This window comes from Nycticebus coucang, chromosome X, assembly GCF_027406575.1.
Source record: "Nycticebus coucang isolate mNycCou1 chromosome X, mNycCou1.pri, whole genome shotgun sequence".
Lineage (NCBI taxonomy): Eukaryota > Metazoa > Chordata > Mammalia > Primates > Lorisidae > Nycticebus > Nycticebus coucang.
Genome location: NC_069804.1, coordinates 84,169,869 through 84,192,019, shown reverse-complemented (window position 1 = coordinate 84,192,019; position 22,151 = coordinate 84,169,869). Strand labels below are relative to the sequence as shown.

General features: G+C 40.2%; 1 protein-coding gene across 1 annotated transcript; it reads right to left on the bottom strand.

The window, feature by feature from the left end:
* Positions 1-1,463: 1,463 nt before the first annotated feature.
* Positions 1,464-3,516, bottom strand: LOC128577278 (oxidative stress-induced growth inhibitor 2-like). Its single transcript, XM_053579448.1, has 2 exons — positions 3,303-3,516; positions 1,464-2,918 (listed from the first exon to the last, which is right to left on the bottom strand). Exons 1-2 carry the CDS (start codon positions 3,514-3,516, stop codon positions 1,480-1,482), a joined length of 1,653 nt encoding a protein of 550 aa, XP_053435423.1. The 3' UTR covers positions 1,464-1,479.
* Between the last annotated feature and the right edge of the window lie 18,635 nt (positions 3,517-22,151).

Here is a 22,151-nt window from a genome sequence, read left to right as displayed (position 1 = left end):
CACTATTAAAAATCTTTAAAAAACATTCAGTGGGGAAAAGATTCCCTATTTAACAAATGGTGCTGGGTGAACTGGCTGGCAACCTGCAGAAGACTGAAATTAGACCCACACCTTTCACCATTAACTAAGATAGACTCTCATTGGATTAAAGATTTAAACTTAAGACATGAAACTATAAAAATACTAGAGGAGAATGCAGGGAAAACCCTTGAAGAAATTGGTCTGGGTGAGTATTTCATGAGGAGAACCCCCCGGGCAATTGAAGCAGCTTCAAAAATACACTACTGGGACTTGATCAAACTAAAAAGCTTCTGCACAGCTAAGAACACAGTAAGCAGAGCAAGCAGACAGCCCTCAGAATGGGAGAAGATATTTGCAGGGTATAACTCTGACAAAGGTTTAATAACCAGAATCCACAGAGAACTCAAACGCATCAGCAAGAAAAAAACAAGGGATCCCATCGCAGGCTGGGCAAGGGATTTGAAGAGAAACTTCTCTGAAGAAGACAGGCGCACGGCCTTCAGACATATGAAAAAATGCTCATCATCTTTAATCATCAGAGAAATGCAAATCAAAACTACTTTGAGATATCATCTAACTCCAATGAGACTAGCCTATATCACAAAATCTCAAGAGCAGAGATGTTGGCGTGGATGCGGAGAAAAGGGAACACTTCTGCACTGCTGGTGGGAATGCAAATTAATACATTCCTTTTGGAGGGATATATGGAGAACACTCAGAGATCTAAAAATAGATCTGCCATTCAATCCTGTAATTCCTCTGCTGGGCATATACCCAGAAGACCAAAAATCACAACATAACAAAGATATTTGTACCAGAATGTTTATTGCAGCCCAATTCATAATTGCTAAGTCATGGAAAAAGCCGAAGTGCCCATCGATCCACGAATGGATTAATAAATTGTGGTATATGTATACCATGGAATACTATGCAGCCTTAAAGAAAGATGGAGACTTTACCTCTTTCATGTTTACATGGATGGAGCTGGAACATATTCTTCTTAGTAAAGTATCCCAAGAATGGAAGAAAAAATATCCAATGTACACAGCCCTACTATGAAACTAATTTGGGACTCTCACATGAAAGCTATAACCCAACTACAACTTAACAATAGGGGGAAGTGGGAAAGGGGGGGGTGGGTAGAGGGAGGGGAATCTGTGGGATCACACCTGTGGTGCATATTACAGGGGTATATGCGAAACTTGGTAAATGTAGAATATAAATGTTTTGGCACAGTAACTGAGATAACGCCGGAAAGGCTATGTTAACCACTGGGATAAAAATGTGTCAAATGGTTTATGAAGTGAATGTATGATGCCCCATAATCATATCATTGTATACACTTATGATTTAATAAAAAAATTAAAAAAAAAATAAAATAAAAGTATCCCTAACCAATAAAAAAAAAAAAAAATCTTTAATGGTAAACTGTCCACTTAAATTTCTTCTAAACTTGCTTTACGCTATCCCATCTCCTCCTCCTCTTTCAACAAATAAATGCTGCTTTTTCTTCTGTCTTGTAGTTAAACAGTGTGTAACACCCAGTGCCCCTCCCTTTAAAAATCGAACAAAATTGTCTCCAACCAAAGGACCCAATGCAAAAAGGTTGGCTTCTTTAACACACTCATAGGTATATGTATCTATTTCCACAGGATTACCCTTACATGTGATTGGCTGACTTGATTTATGGCCTAGGTAACATCCTTGTTCCTTCAGAAAAGACAGATTAGGATGAGAACCTATCAACACTACCACAGCAGAAAGTTTAAATATTTTCTTCAATCCAGAGATGCTTTGAAGAACGCATTTCATGTCCGACTTAAAGGAAAGCACATGGTGCTCAGGAAAACTGGTATAATCAGATGAAAGATTTGAGTTTACAGAATATGACCGAGTACACATCATATGATAGACTTTATGGTATTCTGGATAAAGCTTTTTGGGAAGCTGCTTGAAAATTAAGCTTGGATCGGTTACTCGTCTGCGAAATACATGTATCACAGGGATATTATTGTTGTAAGCACAGAGTACTGCATCAGCCGCAGTGAGCCCAGAACCTACAATTAACACTGGGTCCAATTTGCCACGCAACTTTCCTTTGCTTATAGCAGCTCCAAATTCAGGCATTGAATGAAACACAAATGGAAAACCTTCCCCTTCAATTTCCAGATGAGCAGGAGAATCCAATGTTCCAGTTGCCAGAGCTACATTCTCAGCAAAGAGACAGAAGGGAACATGAGAACCATCTGCTACTCGCTGATAACCCCTGATTTCCCAGTTTCTCTTGATAAATTTTGTCTCCTCTATCTGTAAATGATTTGTTGAAATATCTCTGTCTTGACTGTCATCGTCGTCTTGATCTCTGTAAAGTCTTGATACAGAGGTTATATAAGTATTATCTCTGAAATTCTTCTGAAGACCCATGACTTTCACATAATGTTTATAGTAGCGAGCTATTTCTTCTGGCATAACTCCATCCCCTTTCAGGTTCCTTCGTTTGCTTGACATCCAATCTTTAAATTTAAGACCAGGTAACTCCATCCAATTTCCAAAGCTGATCGTCAACATGGAGCCTTCCATATTATGCCAAGCCCCACCAGGTGGACCTTTACCAAGAACTAAGTGAGGGATATAATGATGTTGTTCTAATTTCCAGTGCAGAACAGATGGATAATCATACCCAAAGTCAGCATCTGGATGAAGAAGTGTATCAAAAAGTACTGCAACTGGGTTGGATGATCGGCCCTCAAGGCCCTCAGACAAGTATTCTAAATCCTGATCAACAATGGAAAGATGTCTTGCTTCTTCTAATTTGTTATGTAAGAATATATTTGGGTGTATTGCTTCTGATGATAAATATGGTCTGTAGCCTGATAACATATAAGAAAGGCATATTCGGGCGGCACCTGTGGCTCAAAGGGGTAGGGCGCCGGTTCCATATGCCGAGGTGGTGGGTTCAAACCCAGCCCCGGCCAAATAAATAAATAAATAAATAAAACTCTTCTTGGGTGGCGCCTGTGGCTCAGTGAGTAGGGCGCCGGCCCCATATGCTGAGGGTGGCGGGTTCAAACCCAGCCCCGGCCAAACTGCAACAAAAAAAAATAGCTGGGCGTTGTGGCGGGCGCCTGTAGTCCCAGCTACTCGGGAGGCTGAGGCAAGAGAATTGTGTAAACCCAAGAGTTAGAAGTTGCTGTGAGCCGTGTGATGCCAGGGCACTCTACCCGAGGGCGGTACAGTGAGACTCTGTCTCTACAAAAAAAAAAAAAAAGTAAGGCATATTCCTGAGGGTCCATTTCCTATTATTACCACAGGCAAAGTCACTGATGAATCTTCAAGTAAAGACATTTCTTCAACTAATGGCATAGCTTTAACTTTTTGCCCCAAATTATCACCAAAATATTGCACTAAGGAATTAAAAATCTCTTCTTGAGTTTCACTGTCACTGTAGTTTCTGAAATGACCAGCCAGAGAGCACCGGCAACACAACACCGGCATGGAGCTCTACCCAGCATGGAGCTCTACCCCAGCCCAGCCGGGTCGGCCGCCACTGCTTCCCCTGGCCGGGCTGCCCGCTCCGGGCAACCGCTCGTTCGGGATAGCGGGGTCCTCCAAGCGCTCCCTCCCTGCGCCTTGCCGTTGCCGGGGCTGGCCGGGCTCTGTGGCACCCGGAGTCCGCCCGCCGAAAGCGGCTTCCGCTCCTAGCCTGCGGGGAGCCTGGCGCCAGCGGCGGGTGATCTCCGGGCCCCTGCTTACCGTGTTCTTGGCAGTGCAGAAGCTTTTTAGTTTGATCAGATCCCCGTAATGTATTTTTGATGTTGCTTCAATTGCCCAGGGTGTCCTCCTCATAAAGTATTCTCCCAGGCCAATTTCTTCAAGTGTTTCCCCTGCACTCTCTCCAAAAATTTTTATAGTTTCATGTCTTAAGTTTAAATCCTTTAACCAGTGAGAGTCAATTTTTTGTTAGAGGAGAAAGGTGTGGGTCAAGTTTCATTCTACAAGTCACCAGCCCATTCACCCAACACCATTTGTTAAATAAGAAATTTTTTCCCCAATTTATTTTTTTGATAGGCTTATCAAAGATCACATGATGATAAGTGTCTGAGTTTATCTCTTGGTTTTCAATTATGTTCCATACATCTATCTCTCTATTTTTGTGCCAGTACCATGCTATTTTGATCATTACAGATTTATAGTAAAGTGTGAACTCTAGCAGCGTGATACCTCCTGATTTGTTTTTATTTCTGAATAATGTCTTGGCTACTTGAGGTTTTTTCTGTTTCCATATAAAATGAAGTACTAATTTTTACACATCATTAAAGAATGACAAAGGTGCTTTAACAGGAACTGCATTAAATCTGTAGATTGCTTTTGGTAGTATGGACATTTTAACAATGTTGATTCTTCCCAGCCATGCGCATAGTATGTTTTTCCATTTGTTAACATCTTCAGCTATTTCTTTTCTCAGAGTTTCATAGTTCTCTTTATAGAGATCTTTTATGTCCTTTGTTAGGTATACTCCCAGATATTTCATCTTTTTTGGCACTATTGTAAAAGGAATAGGATCTTTGATTGTTTTTTCAGCTTGACTGTTGTTGGTATATGTAAAGGCAACAAATTTGTGAGTATTTATTTTGTATCCTGAGATGCTGCTTTATTCCTTGATCACTTCTAAGAGTTTTGTAATTGAGTCCCTGGGGTTTTCCAGTTATGCAATCATACCATCTGCGAAGAGTGACAGTTTTATCTCCTCTGATCCTATTTGGATACCCTTGATTGCCTTCTCTTGCCTGATTGTGATGGCTAAGACTTCCATTACAATGTTGAAAAGCAGTGGAGACAATGGGCAACCTTTCCTGGTTCCTGATCTAAGTTGAAATGATTTCAATTTTACTCCATTCAGTAACAATATTGGCTGCGGGTTTGCTGTAGATGGCCTCTATCAGTTTAAGAAATGTCCCTTCTATACCTATCTTCTTAAGTGTTCTGATCACGAAACAATGTTGGATATAATCAAAAGCTTTTTCTGCATCAATTGAAAGAAACATATAGTCTTTATTTTTTATTTTTATGTGATGTATTATATTTATAGATTTACATATATTGAACCAGCCTAGGGACCCTGGGATAAAACCCACTTGGTCATGATGTATAATTTGTTTGATGTTTTGTTGGATTCTGTTTGCTAGGATCTTATTGAATATTTTTGCATCAATATTCATTACAGATATTGGTCTATAATTTTCTTTTCTAGTTGGGTCTTTTTCTGGTTTGGGGATCAAGGTGATATTTGCTTTGTAGAATATGTTGGGAAGTATTCCCTCTTTTTCTATGTTTTGGAAAAAGTTAAGTAATATAGGTACCAGTTCCTCTTTAAAGGTTTTGTAGAATTCTGATGAGAAGGCATCTGGTTCTGGACTCTTCTTTCTGGGAGATTTTGTATAGTTTATTCTATTTCAATATTTGATATAGGTCTGTTCAGCATTTCCACTTCTTTTCCTTTAAGACTAGGAAGCTGGAGTGCTTCCATGTATTGGTCAATTTCCTTCAGATTTTCATATTTCTGAGAATAGAGTTTTTTGTAATATTCATTAAGGATTTTTTGAATTTATGAGGAGTCTGTTGTTATTTGGTCTTTATCATTTCTGATTGATGAAATTAGGGATTTTACTCTTTTATTTCTGGTTAGGTTAACCAAAGGTTTATCTATTTTATGGAGTTTTTCAAAAAAACAACTATTTGATTTATTGATCTGTTGTATAATTCTTTTGTTTTCAATTTCCTTTAATTCTGCTATAATTTTAGTTATTTTTCTTCTGCCGGGTTTGTGATTGGAATGTTCTTCCTTTTCTTGTTGCTTGAGATGTCCCTTTAAGTTGTTGACTTCCTCTCTTTCCGTTCTTTTGAGGAAGGCTTTCAACACTGTAAATTTCCCTCTTAGGACTGCCTTTTCAGTATTCCAGAGGTTCTGATAATTCATGTCTTCATTTTCATTTTGTTCCAAAAATTTGGTAATTTCCTTCTTTTCTTTTTTTTTTTCCATTTCGCTTTGTTTATTATTTGAGTTTGGATAATTATCACAGATTCAAATGGCAGCAGATGGACAAGATCTCATATTGAATTTTAGCTATAAAATTAACAATTTCTCAATGTCCTCAAAGGGACAGTGCATCCATTAACATTCTTCAGTGCTCAGAATACTCCAGCATTTAGTTCCCTTTTGCACTCATAGCTTACTGGGCTAGCCTGGGGAGCCCATTCAGGATGTGTGTAGGTATTTGGTATTCCCTCCTCTGCGCTCACTTATGAATGATGTTTTGTTATTGCATATTGTTATTACATATGTTCCTTCAAGGGACCTTTATAACACGCCTCCAATCTAGCACAGCGCTCCAGGAATTATAGTTGTTATTCTTTCTCTACCTCTGCGAATACACACTCATTAAGTCTCTACCTGGGGGATGGGTAGCAGGGGTTAAACATTGATTAAGTAAAGAATAGGAAAGGACTTGTTAGTCTTCCTCTACCTCCAATGGGTCTAACTATTCTTTTTTTTTTTACTGTTGGGGATTCATTGAGGGTACAATAAGCCAGGTTACACTGATTGCAATTGTTAGGTAAAGTCCCTCTTGCAATCATGTCTTGCCCCCATAAAGTGTGACACACACCAAGGCCCCACCCCCTCCCTCCTTCCCTCTTTCTGTTTCCCCCCATAACCATGATTGTCATTAATTGTCCTCATATCAAAATTGAGTGCATAGGATTCATGCTTCTCCATTCTTGTGATGCTTTACTAAGAATAATGTCTTCCACGTCAATCCACATTAATACAAAGGATGTAAAGTCTCCATTTTTTTTAATGGCTGAATAGTATTCCATGGTATACATATACCACAGCTTGTTAATCCATTCCTGGGTTGGTGGGCATTTAGGCTGTTTCCACATTTTGGCGATTGTAAATTGAGCTGCAATAAACAGTCTAGTACAAGTGTCCTTATGATAAAAGGATTTTTTTCCTTCTGGGTACATGCCCAGTAATGGTATTGCAGGATCAAATGGGAGGTCTAGATTGAGTGCTTTGAGGTTTCCCCATACTTCCTTCTAGAAAGATTGTACTAGTTTGCAGTCCCACCAGCAGTGTAAAAGTGTGCCCTACTCTCCACATCCACGCCAGCATCTGCAGTTTTGAGATTTTGTGATGTGGGCCATTCTCACTGGGGTTAGATGATATCTCAGGGTTGTTTTGATTTGCATTTCTCTAATATATAGAGATGATGAACATTTTTTCATGTATTTGTTAGCCATTCGTCTGTCGTCTTTAGAGAAAGTTCTATTCATGTCTCTTGCCCATTGATATATGGGATTGTTGGCTTTTTTCATGTGGATTAATTTGAGTTCTCTATAGATCCTAGTTATCAAGATTTTGTCTGATTAAAAATATGCAAATATCCTTTCCCATTGTTTAGGTTGTCTCTTTGCTTTGGTTATTGTCTCATTAGCTGTACAGAAACTTTTCAGTTTAATGAAGTCCCATTTGTTTATTTTTGTTGCTGTTGCAATTGCCATGGCAGTCTTCTTCATGAAGTCTTTCCCCAGGCCAATATCTTCCAGTGTTTTCCCTATGCTTTCTTGGAGGATTTTTATTGTTTCATGCTGTAAATTTAAGTCCTTTATCCATCTTGAATCAATTTTTGTGAGTGGGGAAAGGTGTGGGTCCAGTTTCAGTCTTTTACATGTAGACATCGAGTTCTCCCAACACCATTTATTGAATAGGGATTCTTTCCCCCAAGGTATGTTCTTGTTTGGTTTATCAAAGATTAGGTGGTCATAAAATGTTAGTTTCATTTCTTGCTTAACAATTCGATACCAAGGGTCCATGTCTCTGTTTTTATGCCAGTACCATACTGTCTTGAGCACTATGGCTTTGTAGTACAGATTAAAATCTGGTATGCTGATGCCCCCAGCTTTATTTTTGTTACAGAGAACTGCCTTAGCTATACGGGTTTTTTTCCAAATCCATACAAAATGCAGAATCATTTTTTACAATCTTGAAAGTACGATGTTGGTATTTTGATAGGAATGGCATTGAATAGCTAGATTGCTTTGGGAAGTATAGACATTTTAACAATGTTGATTCTTCCCATCCATGAGCATGGTATGTTCTTCCATTTGTTAATATCCTCTGCTATTTCCTTTCTGAGGATTTCATAGTTTTCTTTATAGAGGTCCTTCACCTCCTTCGTTAGGTATATTCCTAGGTATTTCATTTTCTTTGAAACTATGGTGAAGGGAGTTGTGTCCTTAATTAGCTTCTCATCTTGACTGCTATTGGTGTACACAAAGGCTACTGACTTGTGGACATTGATTTTATATCCTGAAACTTTACTGTATTTTTTGATGACTTCTAGAAGTCTCGTGGTTGAGTCTTTGGGGTTCTCTAAGTATAAGATCCTGTCGTCAGCAAAGAGGGAGAGTTTGACCTCCTCTGCTCCCATTTGGATTCCCTTTATTTCCTTGTCTTGCCTAATTGTATTGGCCAGAACTTCCAGCACTACGTTGAATAGTAAAGGTGACAGAGGACAACCTTGTCTGGTTCCAGTTCTAAGAGGAAAAGCTTTCAGTTTTACTCCATTCAGTAAAATATTGGCTGTGGGTTTGTCATAGATAGCTTCAATAAGTTTTAGAAATGTGCCACCTATGCCTATACTCTTCAGTGTTCTAATTAGAAAAGGATGCTGGATTTTATCAAATGCTTTTTCTGCATCTATTGAGAGGGTCATGTGATCTTTATTTTTGCCTGTTAATATGGTGGATAACGTTTATAGACTTGCGTATGTTAAACCAGCCTTGCATCCCTGGGATGAAGCCTACTTGATCATGATGAATGACTTTTTTGACGATAAGCTGTAATCTATTGGCTAGGATTTTGTTGAGAATTTTTGCATCTATATTCATGAGTGAGATTGGTCTGAAATTCTCCATTTTGTTTGGGTCTTTTCCTGGTTTTGGTATCAGGGTGAGGTTTGCTTCATAGAATGTGTTGGGGAAGATTCCTTCTTCCTCAATTTTTTGGAATAATTTCTGCAGTACAGGAATAAGCTCTTCCTTGAAGGTTTGATAGATTTCTGGAGTGAAGCCATCTGGACCAGGGCATTTTTTGGTTGGAAGATATTTTATTTTTTCTTTGATCTCAGTGCTTGAAATTGGTCTGTTCAGGAGCTCTATTTCTTCCTGGCTGAGTCTAGGGAGAGGGTGTGATTCCAAATATTGATCCATTTCTTTCACATTGTCAAATTTCTGGGCATAGAGTTTCTGGGAGTATTCAGAGATGATCTCTTGTATCTCTGTGGGATCAGTTGTAATTTCCCCTTCATCATTTCTGATTGAGCTTACTAGAGATTTTACTTTTCTATTCCTCGTTAGTCTGGCCAATGGTTTATCTATTTTATTTCTTTTTTCAAAAAACCAACTCCTTGTTTCATTAATTTTCTGAATGATTCTTTTGTTTTCAATTTCATTGATCTCTGATTTGATTTTGGATATTTCTTTTCTTCTACTGAGTTTAGGCTTAGATTATTCTTCTTTTTCCAATTCCATAAGATCTCTTCTGAGATTGTTGATGTGCTCTCTTTCTGTTTTTCGAATGTAGGTATCTAAAGTGATGAATTTTCCTCTCAAAACTGCTTTTGCAGTATCCCACAGGTTTTGGTGCTTGTGTCTTCATTGTTGTTATGCTCAAGGAAGTTAATGATTTCCTGTTTTATTTCTTCCTGCACCCATCTGTTATTCAACAGAAGATTGTTTAATTTCCATGCCTTTGAGTGGGGTCGAGCATTTTTGTTAGAGTTGAGTTCCACCTTTAGTGCCTTATGGTCTGAGAAGCTACAATGTAAAATTTCAATTCTTTTGATTCTGTTGATATTTGTTTTGTGTCCCAGGATATGATCAATTTTGGAGAATGTTCCATGGGGTGATGAGAAGAATGTATATTCTTTATCTTTGGGATGGAGTGTTCTATATGCATCTATCAAGCACAGTTGTTATAAGGTCTCATTTAAATCTCTTATATCCATGTTTAATTTCTGTTTAGAGGATCTGTCCAGCTCTGTAAGAGGAGTGTTAAGGTCCCCTGTTATTATGGTGTTATCAGATATCATATTGCTCAGACTGAGTAAGGTCTGTTTCAAGAATCTGGGAGCATTTAAATTTTGTGCATAAATAGTTAGAATTGAAATGTCTTCTTGTTGTAGTTTTCCCTTGACCAATATAAAGTGACCATCTTTGTCTTTTTTGACTTTAGTTGCTTTAAATCCACATGTATCTGAAAAAAAAATTGCAACTCCTCTTTTCTTCTGAATTCCATTTGCCTGAAAAATTGTCTTCTAACCCTTGACTCGGAGCTTTAATTTGTCTTTTGAAGCCAGGTGTGTTTCTTGCAGACAGCAAATGGATGGCTTGTGTTTTTTAATCCAGTCAACCAATCTATGTCTCTTCAGTGGGGAATTCAAGCCATTAACATTTATTGAGATAATTGATAAGTGTGGTAGTATTCTATTCGTCTTGTTTTGTGAAAGTCCATTGCCTAGTTTTATCTTTTGCATCAGTGTGTAGGTTAAGTTCTGTCCTTTAATTTCTGAGTTCTTACTTTGCTGCTGATCCATTGTGGTGGTCAGTGTGCAGAACAGGTTGAAGTATTTCCTGTGGAGCTGGTCTTGTTGTGGCGAATTTCCTCAATGTTTGTATGTCCGTAAATGATTTGATTTCTCCGTCAATTTTTAAGCTTAGCTTAGCAGGGTACAGAATTCTGGGCTGAAAATTGTTCTGTTTAAGTAGATTAAAGGTAGATGACCATTGTCTTCTTTCTTGGAAAGTTTCATTAGAGAAGTCTGCGGTCACTCTGATGGATTTGCCCCTGTAGGTCAACTGGCGCTTACTCCTGGCAGCTTGCAGAATCTTTTCTTTTGTCTTGACTTTGGACAGGTTCATCACAATGTGTCTTGGAGAAGCTCGGTTAGAGTTGAGGCGACCTGGGGTCCGATATCCCTCTGAAAGCAGTGTGTCAGAATCTTTGGTGATATTTGGGAAATTTTCTTTTATAATATTCTATAGTATGGCTTCCATTCCTCTGGGGCATTCTTCTTCCCCTTCTGGAATTCCTATATCTCGTATGTTGGAACGCTTCATAAAGTCCCATAATTCTGACAGTGAACATTCTCCTTTCTCTCTCTTCTTTTCTGCCTCTTTTACTATCTGAGTTATCTCAAAAACTTTGTCTTCTACCTCTGAAATTCTTTCTTCTGCATGGTCTAACCTGTTGCTGATACTTTCCATTGCATCTTTAAGTTCCCTAATTGACTCTTTCATTTCCTTCAGCTCTGCTATATCCTTTTTATATTCTTCATATCGTTCATCTCTTATTTGATTCTGTTTTTTGATTTCCTTTTGGTTATTTTCCACTTTATCAGCAGTTTCCTTCATTGTTTCCATTTCTTTCATTGTTTTCAACATGTGTATTCTTAATTCCCTTTCTGTCATTCCTAACATTTCTTTATAGGTGGAATCCTCTGCAGTAGCTACCTCATGGTCCCTTGGCAGGGTTGTTCTGGACTGGTTCTTCATGTTGCTTGTATTTTTCTGCTGATTCTTCCTCATGAGTGATTCCTTTTATCTGTTTCCTTGCCCTAGTTTTCCTTTCACTTCCTCTTGCTTTCGTGCCTGTGGACCACGGGTTACAGGACCAGAAAGGTGAGAAGTTTGAAGAGCAAAAATGGGATGAAAGAAAGGAGGTCCGTGTGATAAGAAAAAAAAAGAAAAATAGAGAAAGGAGAGGCGGGTGGGTAAAAGGAATATTGATAAAAAGAAGAGAGGCACAGAAAGAGGGAGACAGAGCAATTTAGGTGTACAGTAGGTGGTACTTTGATACAACCTTAAAAGAAAAACCACCTTCTGGGGGTGCCCAGTTGGGTGGTTCCCTTGAGGTCAGCAGCTCTTTGCTAACCTGATCAGACACAGTACCCCACCTCCACCAAGTAGAGAGGAAAGACAAAAATGCTATAAATCAAACCAAAACAAGCAAACAGAAAACTTTACGGGATAAAATTGGGTGGAAAACAAAATAACAGCAGTAGAAACACTAGCAAAAATGAAGTTCTAATTATTGAAATAGGCAGCAATGGGAAATTATAATTAAACTAGAAAAATTGAGAAAGAAAAAGGATCTGTATGGAAAAGGTTGAACTTGAAAAACAAAACAACAATCAACAACATCAAAATAAACAGACAAAAAGAAAACACAACCAAAAACAAGGCAGTATGTATATGTTATTGCATGTTGTCTGGGCAACACATGGTCTTCTGGGGTATGAGATGTCAATCACAGTTCTGATATGACTGGAGGCTGCTAGTTTCTCAAACCCCAGCAGGTAGACACCCTAAATCTCTGTTCAGCCCACTTAAAAGGCACTTTGAACTTGTAAACTTGGTGAGCAGAAGCTTTCCCAGGGAAGTGCTTGTCGCTGGAATCACTGCTGAAGTGGCTATCCACTTACCCTATGTGCCAAAACTGGTCTCCCTCTGCCCCCGAGGGTTAGGGCTGCAAGGCAGCTCAGACCCCGCCCTTAGGCTACTTGGTCGCTGGGTTACCGGCTCCCACCCAATTCTAGCTCTGCAACCCTGAGGGCGGAGCTTGCCGGGGCAGATCGCTCAGAATGGCTGCCTGTGACTCAGAGCCAAACACTATTAGCTCCGTCTGGCTCAGTGGCTCAGACTGGGGCCCTAGACAAAGGCCAAAGTTCTCCGCACTCCTGCTCAGGCTCTCCCCAAGGCAGTTCAGCTGAGTGCCAAGTCCAAAGACACCAAAATAGTTCACAGGTAAGGCCTTTCTTGTTTGCAGTCTCTCTGCTACTGAACTTACAGTTGCAGGCAGGTTTAGACGGATTGAACACATGCGACCACTTGCTGGTTTTCCACTGTTTTATGCAACGGACCGCCCTGTCGGTGGCCTTCAGTCCGAGGGAGTGCAGGGAGAAGGAACGAGGAAAGTTGAGAGGTCGGCGTAGGAAAGATGACAGACTGCCACACAGCATGTGATGAAGGAAGCAGCTGTGAATTTATTGGGTACACATGTTGGTATTTATACATTTTTACAGAGCTTACATAATGCAATCTTTTTGCTTACGTGTGCGGGTTATCTTTGCGTTTACAAGTGTGATTTATCATGCATTGTTATGTTTTAACGTTCCGCTTCCGGAGGGTGGCGGTTATTAGTCAACTCTGCCCGCTTCCTCCTATCTCAGTTTCTTATTATCTTTTTAGAACAGCTTGACATCTTCTTTACGTTAATGCTTGACTAATTCTACATTTACTATTTGATCTTATTGTTATTGATAATTATAATTTTGATTTAGAGTAAATTCCTTGACAAGTATTATTTTTCCTATTGATTTTTATTATGCGTGACAGTTGGTGAAACAAGATGTTCTGAACAGGACTTTATGGTGGGTGGATGTGTTTCAGTGACTTTGTAACTTATGTAGATAATTTGTATTTCATGTCCTTGGGCTTATCGTCTTAGCTCACTGGTGGGAAAACATCTTTATGTGCTCATTGTTGGTGTCACTGAGTTTAGCAGCTCACAAGGCTGTGCTCTATCTGGATTAGTAGTGCATTGTGCTCATTCTTAGGAAAGTACATATTGACAATTTATTAGAACAAACAGACTTCTGGTACAGGATGACAAACACATGAGTAGACGCCACAATCTTTAAACTTAAGCGGGTAACTGAGCATGCTAGGCAACATTTCTGATGCTGTGCATACTGGGGGCACTGGGGGCAAAGCTTCGGGGAGCACAAACCACCTTCCCGTCGTTCTGTAACGCGGACAGCACTGCCTCACTACGGCTATATGCCGTGGGTGCGGCAGTTTTAGTCCTCCTCTTGGGGTCCAGAAATCTCTCGCTGACTCCCTGTATCCTCTCAGGGGTGATGACAGGCAGATCCCACCCACCAGAGATGCCTGGAGTCCTATGTCCCCAGACTCACAGTGCCCAGATGCAAGGAAGCTGTTACTCGGCTGCCATCTTGCTCCGCCTCGGGTCTAACTATTCATTTAAAAATGAAGAATTCCATCCATTCTGGTAACAAAGGTGGTTTTAGCAATTAGCATTATATTCCTTTAAAACTTCGAAGTGCTTTGTGTCTTTCTAAGATGAATGTCCTTTCTTCCTGGCTTATCATTCCTTAACTTCTCCAAGACAGCAATGTTTACTGGTTTAACTGACTCCAGCTCTAGGCGTTATGTTGTTTCTTCCTTTTCCTTCCTTACAGATGGACCTCAAATATTCTTTTCCTGAGGGGCACATATGCCGCCGCAGTGACCACCAACGACGCCTGTCCAGTCTTTTTCCCGATGATCTCAGCCTCTGCCGCCGAGCAACTGACACTGACTAACAACTAACTAACTACTTGCCCGCTGCCGTTGCCGCCGAGTCCACCACTGGTAATTTCCTTCTTAATCTCATCTATGACACAGTTATCATCTAGGTTGAGGTTATTTAGTTTCCATGTTTTTGTATGAGTGTGCAGATTCCTGTTGTTACTCATTTCAACTTTTACTCCATGATGGTCTGAGGAGATGGAAGGTATAATTTCTATTCTTTTAAATTTGGTGAGGTTAGACTTGTGATCTAAGATGTGATAAGGTTTGGAGGATGATCCATGGGCTGATGAGAAGAATGTGTATTCAGTTTTGTTAGGAAGAAATGTTCTGTACATGTCTGTTAAATCTAAGTGTTGAATGGTTAAGTTTAAGTCTGGAAGTTCTTTGCTTAGTTTCTTATTGGAAGATTAATCAAACACTGCCAAAGGTGTGTTAAAATCTCTGACTATTATGGTGCTGAAGGAAATCAAGTTGCTCACGTCTGTTACAGTCTCTTTTATAAATTGAGGAGCATTCTGGTGGGCACATAAATGTTAATAATTGAAATTTCATCATGCTGAGTGTTTCCCTTGATAAAAACGAAGTGACCATTCTTATCTTCCCTTACTTTTGCTGGTTTAAAGTCTATCATGTCTGAATAAAATTGCAATGCCTGCTTTTTTTGATTTCCATTTGCCTTAATTATAGATGTCCATCCTTTCACCTTGAGTCTATATTTACCTTTTAAAGTAAGATGAGATTCTTGAATGCAGTAGGTATTTTGCCCGAGTTTTTGTATTCACTCAACCAACCTGTGCCTCTTTAGAGGGCAATTTAAGCCATTCACATTAATTGAGAGTATTGATAAGTCTGGTAGAATTTGGGTGTTAAGTTTTTCGAATGTCCAGTGGACATTTTTAAACCTTTCACCTCTTTGGAAGTTGGGATTTTATCAAAAGTTTCTGAGTGAGTTTACTTTGATGGTAGAGCATTGTGTTGTTCATTGTGGAGGATAGGACAGAGAATATCCTGGAGAGCTGATTTAGTTATGGAAAATTTCTTCAACACGTGAATGGCATGAAAGTATTCAATTTCTCCATCATAAATGAAACTCAGTTTAGCTGGATACAGGATTCTGGGTTGAAACTTGTTTTATTTTAGAAGTTTAAGAGTTGATGACCATCCTCTTCTGGTGTGAAAAGTTTCAGCGGAGAGATCTGCAGTCATTCTAATATTCCTCCCCTTGTAGGTTATGGTTTTCTTATTTCTGGCCTCTTGCAGAATTTTCTCCTTCATATTAGCTTTGGTGAAGTTAATTATAATGTGTTTGGGAGAGGCTTTATTTGAACTGAGTTGTGCTGGGGTTCTGAAACTCTCTGCTATCTGAATTTCAGTATCTCTTGCTATGTTGGGGAAGTTCTCCTCAATTATCGCTTGGTGTAAAGCTTCTGTGCCTCTTGGAACATCTTCTTCTCTTTCAGGGATTCCTACAAGGCGAATATTTGCTTTTCTGGAGTAGTCCAACAGATCTCTAAGAGAACAGTCTGTTATTGCTTTCCACTTCGCTTCCTCTTTGAGCATTTGGGAGCATTCAAAGGCTTTGTCTTCGATGTGAGATATTCTTTCTTCTGCCTGCTCCATTTTGTTACCGAGGAATTCTACTGTATTTCTCATAAGGCTGAAAATTCTTTTCTCAATGTGTCAAAATCTTTGATGAATTTTTCTTTGAATTCATTTCATTCTTGAGACAACTTTTGAATTATTCCTAGAATTTCTAATTCCAACTTTACTTTCATTTTGTTAATCTTATTTGCCATGAAAATTCTGAGCTCTGTTTCTGACATCTCAGGCATTTGTTTATGAATGGGATCATCTGGTGTGTCTGTTTTGTCATTCCTTGGGGGAGTTGATCTACTCTGGTTATTCATGTTGCCAGACTTTTTCCACTGATTCCACCCCATGATTATTTTTCAGTTTAGCTAGATGGGCAGGTAAGGTGAAATTGGATTTGGGGCTCCTGGAGTTGTGGCTAACCAGCCCTTTGCCAAGGAGCTTGGACTGGTGACTATAGCTTTCCCCCCCTGCATCTTTGCAAAGGACCCTTACAGTATTATAGCCTGAGACTCTGGCGACCTGCTTGGTGTGGTGTGGTTAGATGACTCTGTCTTATATTCCGCTGATCTTTGTCCACTCCTAGTGGGTCAGTGACTCTAGGTTGGACTCTCAGTTGTGGAGAATTACATGCAACTAAGTCACCCTGCCCCCCACGGGCAACAACTGGAAGTGGAAAATCAACCCTTCCCACTACCACACAACCAGGGTACCACCCTGGAGGGTCCTTTGCTGATTGGCTCAGGTTAGGAGTTCCAAACCAATTGACCCAGACAGTACTAACTCTCAAGTGGGAGAGTTCAAAATGTCTCCAGCAACTAGACAGCAGAGGTCTACTAGCTACTAAAGTGTGGCTTGCTCTGGTGCTCTATGGAGTCAGAAAAGCCTGCCCAGTAGCAGAGTTGGGCCATGGGGGCTTGTGGCTCTTTCCCCTCATTGCTTCTCTTTCACACCCAATCACTGGTAACCCCACAGGGTTGTGGTCCTGTTCCCCTCCAATTAACAGATGTGCCAGGGCTTTCCACTTGCTAGAGTCAAAGGAAAGTCAATGTCCCATCAGCCCAGCCACCACCCTCTGCCAACAGCCAGCTGGAGGAGCTGAATGCCTTGGGCATTCAATGGCAACTGGGGAGTGTTCCACCTGAGCTCAGTCCAAACCTGGGGATAACAAGTCAGAAAATAATTTTCTCCCTCAGCTACCACACTTTACTCCAGCCACTCAGCAGGACTAGAATCCCTATAGGGTGAGGTCTGGCTTCCTCTAGCAGTCCTCAGAGTTGGGGAGGTGTCTCTCCAAAATTAGACCTCTGCAGGATTGCTCTACTGTTGCTGAGTCTTCATGGGAGGTGACCTTGTGCTGCTCCCAGGCAGCTCCCATGGCCGGATAGGCAGATGGAGCAACAGCTATAGCAGGGCTGGGTGTGGGACTGTGGACGCAGCTGCAGCAGGGTGGAGTGCAGGGTGTGCACCTCTGGCAGGGAGGGGCATAGGATGCGTGGCTCTGGCAGGGATGGCTGTGGGGCACTCAGAGGTTTGAGCAGGGCTGAGTGCAGGATGTGAGGAGGTTCTGGCAGGGTGAGGTGCAAGGTGGTCAGCTCACAAGCTGCCTCCTGCAGCTGGTTTTCACTCTCACAGAGCCAAGCTCGACAGCTTCCCACCCCTTTGTCTGTCTACACTATTGCTGGGCTTACTATTACAGTGCAGCTTTTCTACCACTTCCCTTGCAGTACCCAGTCCTGGCAATGAACCTCAGACATTCCAGTCTCTGCACGGTTCAGGTGTCTGTAGTGTCAGGCAAGGGGGGAAGGGTGGATTAGAAGTTTAAAATGGCATGGAAAATGTTAGTTCAACTTTCATGCCTGGCAAGAGAATGCTCAGGGTCATAGCAGGGTCCCTATGGAGAAGTAGTCCCCACTTCCAGCAACTCTCTCCCATCGGATGAGACAAGAGGTCCTCAGTTCACCACTCACCTGTAGCAAACCCACAGCAAGCAAGGAAAAAAAAAAACTCTTTTGTGGGAGGGGATGGACTCTTTTTGGGGGGGATGAGTTTTGTACCTGAAATTTGCTTTCTTGGAGTTGCAGCTTTCCTCAGCAGAGGTGACATGCAGTTTTCACTCTTTTCTCACAGCTCAGCTCCTACTCTTTAGCTTTATTGGGTACTTTCTGTTCATTATCCTTCCCTTTGAATGGAAGCTTCTGTCAAAAGCTGGCTCCAGTCGGCCATCTTGCCCCCAAACCAGGCTAGTCACTTTGTCTCTGAACAACCCACTTAGCACTCATAGTGCCTTTTGATACCTTATAAATAGGAAATTTTTTGTTTGACAGAAGCTAGGAAAGAGAAAGTCCATTCTACAGTTACTAGATCTGCCTCTCAGGCCTGGAAGTGCATCATATCCTTAGACTTAACCTAGAGGAAATAGATCTCTTGTACAGACCAATTGCCAGAACTGAGATCGAAGAAACAATAGAAAATCTCCTTTCACCCAAATGCCCTGGTGCAGATGAATTCACACCAGAATTCTATCAAACCTTCAAAGAAGAAATTATACCCATGCTGCATCAATTATTCCAAAAAAAATTGAGGAGGAAGGAATTGTCCCCAGCATGTTCTATGAAGCAAACGTCACCCTGATACTAAAACCAGGAAAAGACCCAACTAAAATGGAGAACTTCAGACTAATTTAAATAATGAATATAGATGCAAAACTTCTCAATAAAATACTAGACAATAGATTACAGCTACACATCAAAAAAATTATTCATCAAAATGAAGTACATTTCATCCCAGGGATGTAAGGCTGGTTTAACATATTCAAGTCCATAAATGTAATTCACCATATCAACAGAAGCAAAAATAAGGACCATATGATCCTCATAATAGACACAGAAAAAGCAATTGATAAAATTAGGCATCCTTTTCTAATTAGAACACTTAAGAATATAGGCATAGGTGGCACATTTCTTAATCTAATAGAAGCCATCTATGGCAAACCCACAGCTAATATTATACTTAATAGAGTAAAACTGAAAGTTTTTCCACTAAGAACTGGAACCAGACAAGGTTGTCTTCTATCAAGACCACTATTCAACATAGTGCTGGCTGTCCAGTCAATACAATCAGGCAAGAGAAGGAAATAAAGGGCCTCAAAATAGGGCCAGAGGAGGTCAAACTCTTACTCTTTGCTGACAATATGACTAAACCACAAGACTGCTGGAAGTTATCAAAAAATACAGTAATGTCTCAGGATATAAAATCAATGGTCACAAATCAGCAGCCTTTGTATACACCAATAACAGCCAAGATGAGAAGCTAATCAAGGACACAATTCCCTTCACAGTAGCTCAAAAAAAGAAAGAAAGAAAGAAAGATAGAAAGAAAGAAAGGGAGACCTAGGTGTTCAAAAGAGGTGAAGGACTTCTACAAAGAAAATTACAAAACCCTAAATAAAGAAATAGTAGACTATATTTAACAAATGGAAGAACATACTATGCTCATGGCTGGGAAGAATCAACATTGTCAAAATGTCTATTCTTCCCAAAGCAATCTGTAGATTCAATGCAATTCCATTAAAATACCATCATCATACTTTCAAGATTTGGAAAAAATAATTCTTCATTTTGTATGGAATCAGAAAAAACCCATATACCCAAGGCAATGTGTCACCCTACCAGATTTTAGGCCATACTACAAGGCCATAGTGATCAAAACAGCATGGTATTGGCAGAAAAATGGAGCCATTGACATTTAGAACAGAATAGAAAACCATGAGATGAAACCAAACTCTTGGCTCAGCACTCACAGCTCAGTGGTTAGGGTAATGGCCACACACACTGGGGCTGGTGGGTTCAAACCCTGCCTGGGACTGCTAAAAAAAAAAAAATGACAATAACAAAAAAAATAGCTGAGCATTTTGGTAGGCACCTGTATTCCGAGCTACTTGGGAGCCTGAGGCAAGAGAATCATTTACCCCAAAAGTTTGAGTTTGCTGTCAGCTGTGACACAATGGCACTCTACCTAGGGTAACATAGCAAGACTATGTCTCAAAAAGAAAAAGAAAGAAAGAAAAGAAATTAACGTCTTACAGCTACCTGATATTTGATAAACCAAACAAGAGCATACACTGGGGAAAAGAACCCCTACTCTCTATTTTTTTTTTTTCAGACAGAGTCTCACTTTATCACCCTTGGTAGAGTGCTGTGGTGTCACAGCTCACAGCAATCTCCAACTCCTGAGCTTAGGTGTTTCTCTTGCCTCAGCTTCCGGAGTAGTTGGGACTACAGGCGCCTGCCAGAACACCCGGCTATTTTTTTCTGGCAGTTTGACTGGGGCTGGGTTCGAACCCACCACTCTTGGTATATGGGGCCTGTTCCCTACTCACTGAGCCACAGGCACCGCCCAAGAACCCCTATTCAATAAATGGTGTTGGGAGAACTGGATAACCTCATCTAAAAGATTGAAACTGGACCAGCACCTCTCCCCACTTTTAAAAATTGACTCAAAATGGATAAAAGATTTAAATTGAAAGCATTAAACAATAAAAATTCTCAAAGAAAGTGTGGGGAAAACACTTGAGGATATTGGCCTGGTGAAAGATTTTATGAAGACTTCAGTGACAATTGTGACAACAAAAATAAACAAATGGGACTTAATTAAACAGAAAAGCTTCTGAACAGCTACAGAAACAACAACCAAAGGAAATAGACAACCTTCATAATGGAAAAAGATATTTTCATGTTATGAATCAAACAAAATCTTGATAACTAGGATTTACAGAGAACTCAAATTAATCAACAAAAAGGACCCAACAATCCAGCTACTCGGGAGACTGAGGCAAGAGAATTGCCTAAGCCTAAAGATCTGGAAGTTATTGTGAGCTGTGATGCCACAGGACTCTACCAAGGGTGACAAACTGAGACTCCGTCTCTTAAAAAAAAAAAAAAAAAAAAGACCCAACAATCCCATAGATCACAGGGCAAGAGAGATGAATAGAACTTTCTCTAAAGAAGACAGATGAATGGTCACCAAACATATGAAAAAATGCTCATCATCCCTAATCATCAGAGAAATACAAATCAAAACTACCCTGAGATATCACCTAACCCCAGTGAGAATGGCCCACATCACAGTGTCTCCAAGCTGCAGATGCTGGTGTGGATGTGGTGAAAAGGGAACACTTTTACACTCCTGATGGAACTGTAAACTAATACAACCCTTTTGGAAGGAAGTATGGAGAGTCATCAAAGAACTCAAATTAGACCTCCCATTTGATCCTGAAATCCCATTACTAGGCATCTACTCAGAAGAAAAAAAGTCTTTTTACCATAAGGACATTTGCACTAGACTGTTTATCGCAGCTCAATTTACAATCGCCAAAATGTAGAAATAGCTTAAATGCCCACTAACCCAGGAATGTATTAAAAACCTGTGGTATATGTATACCATGGAATACAATTCAGCCATTAAAAAAGATGGAGACTTTACATCTTTCGTATTAACCTGGGTGGAGGTGGAACACATTCTTCTTAGTAAAGCATCACAAGAGGCTTAGTGCCCATATAACACAATAGTTATGGTGTCAGCCACATACACCTAGGCTGGCAGGTTCAAACCCAACTCAGGCCAGCTAAACAACAATGACAACTGCAACAATAAAATAGCTGAGCATTTTGGCAGGAGCCTGTATTCCCAGCTACTTGGGAGGCTGAGGCAAGAGAATCCCTTAAGCCCAAGACTTTGAGGTTGCTGTGAGCTGAGACGTCACAGCACTCTACTGAGGACAGCATAATGAGACTCTGTCTCAAAAAAATAAAAATAAAAAATAAAACATCACAAGAATGGAGAAGCAAGAATCCAATGTACTCAATTCTAATATGAAGACAATGGATGAGCCAATACAAGGGATGGGGTAGGGGAATGAGGAAGCCGGAAGAGGGGGTTACAGTGTATGGCACACATCTTAGGGGTGGGACACAATTTTAAGAGGGATTTTATTTAACAAATGCAATCAGCGTAACCCAATTCTTTGTACCCTCAATGAATGCCAAACAATAAAATGTAATTTAAACAATGAAAAAAATAAAAAATAACGAAGTAGATATAAA

What these genes read in the sequence shown, in the direction of transcription:
- LOC128577278 (XM_053579448.1), bottom strand. Translation starts at nt 3,516, where the DNA reads ATGCCGGTGTTGTGTTGCCGGTGCTCTCTGGCTGGTCATTTCAGAAAC. An exon ending in AATAGGAAATGGACCCTCAG is followed by an intron (nt 2,919 to 3,302) that starts GAATATGCCTTA and finishes CAGGTGCCGCCC; the next exon opens with GAATATGCCTTTCTTATATG.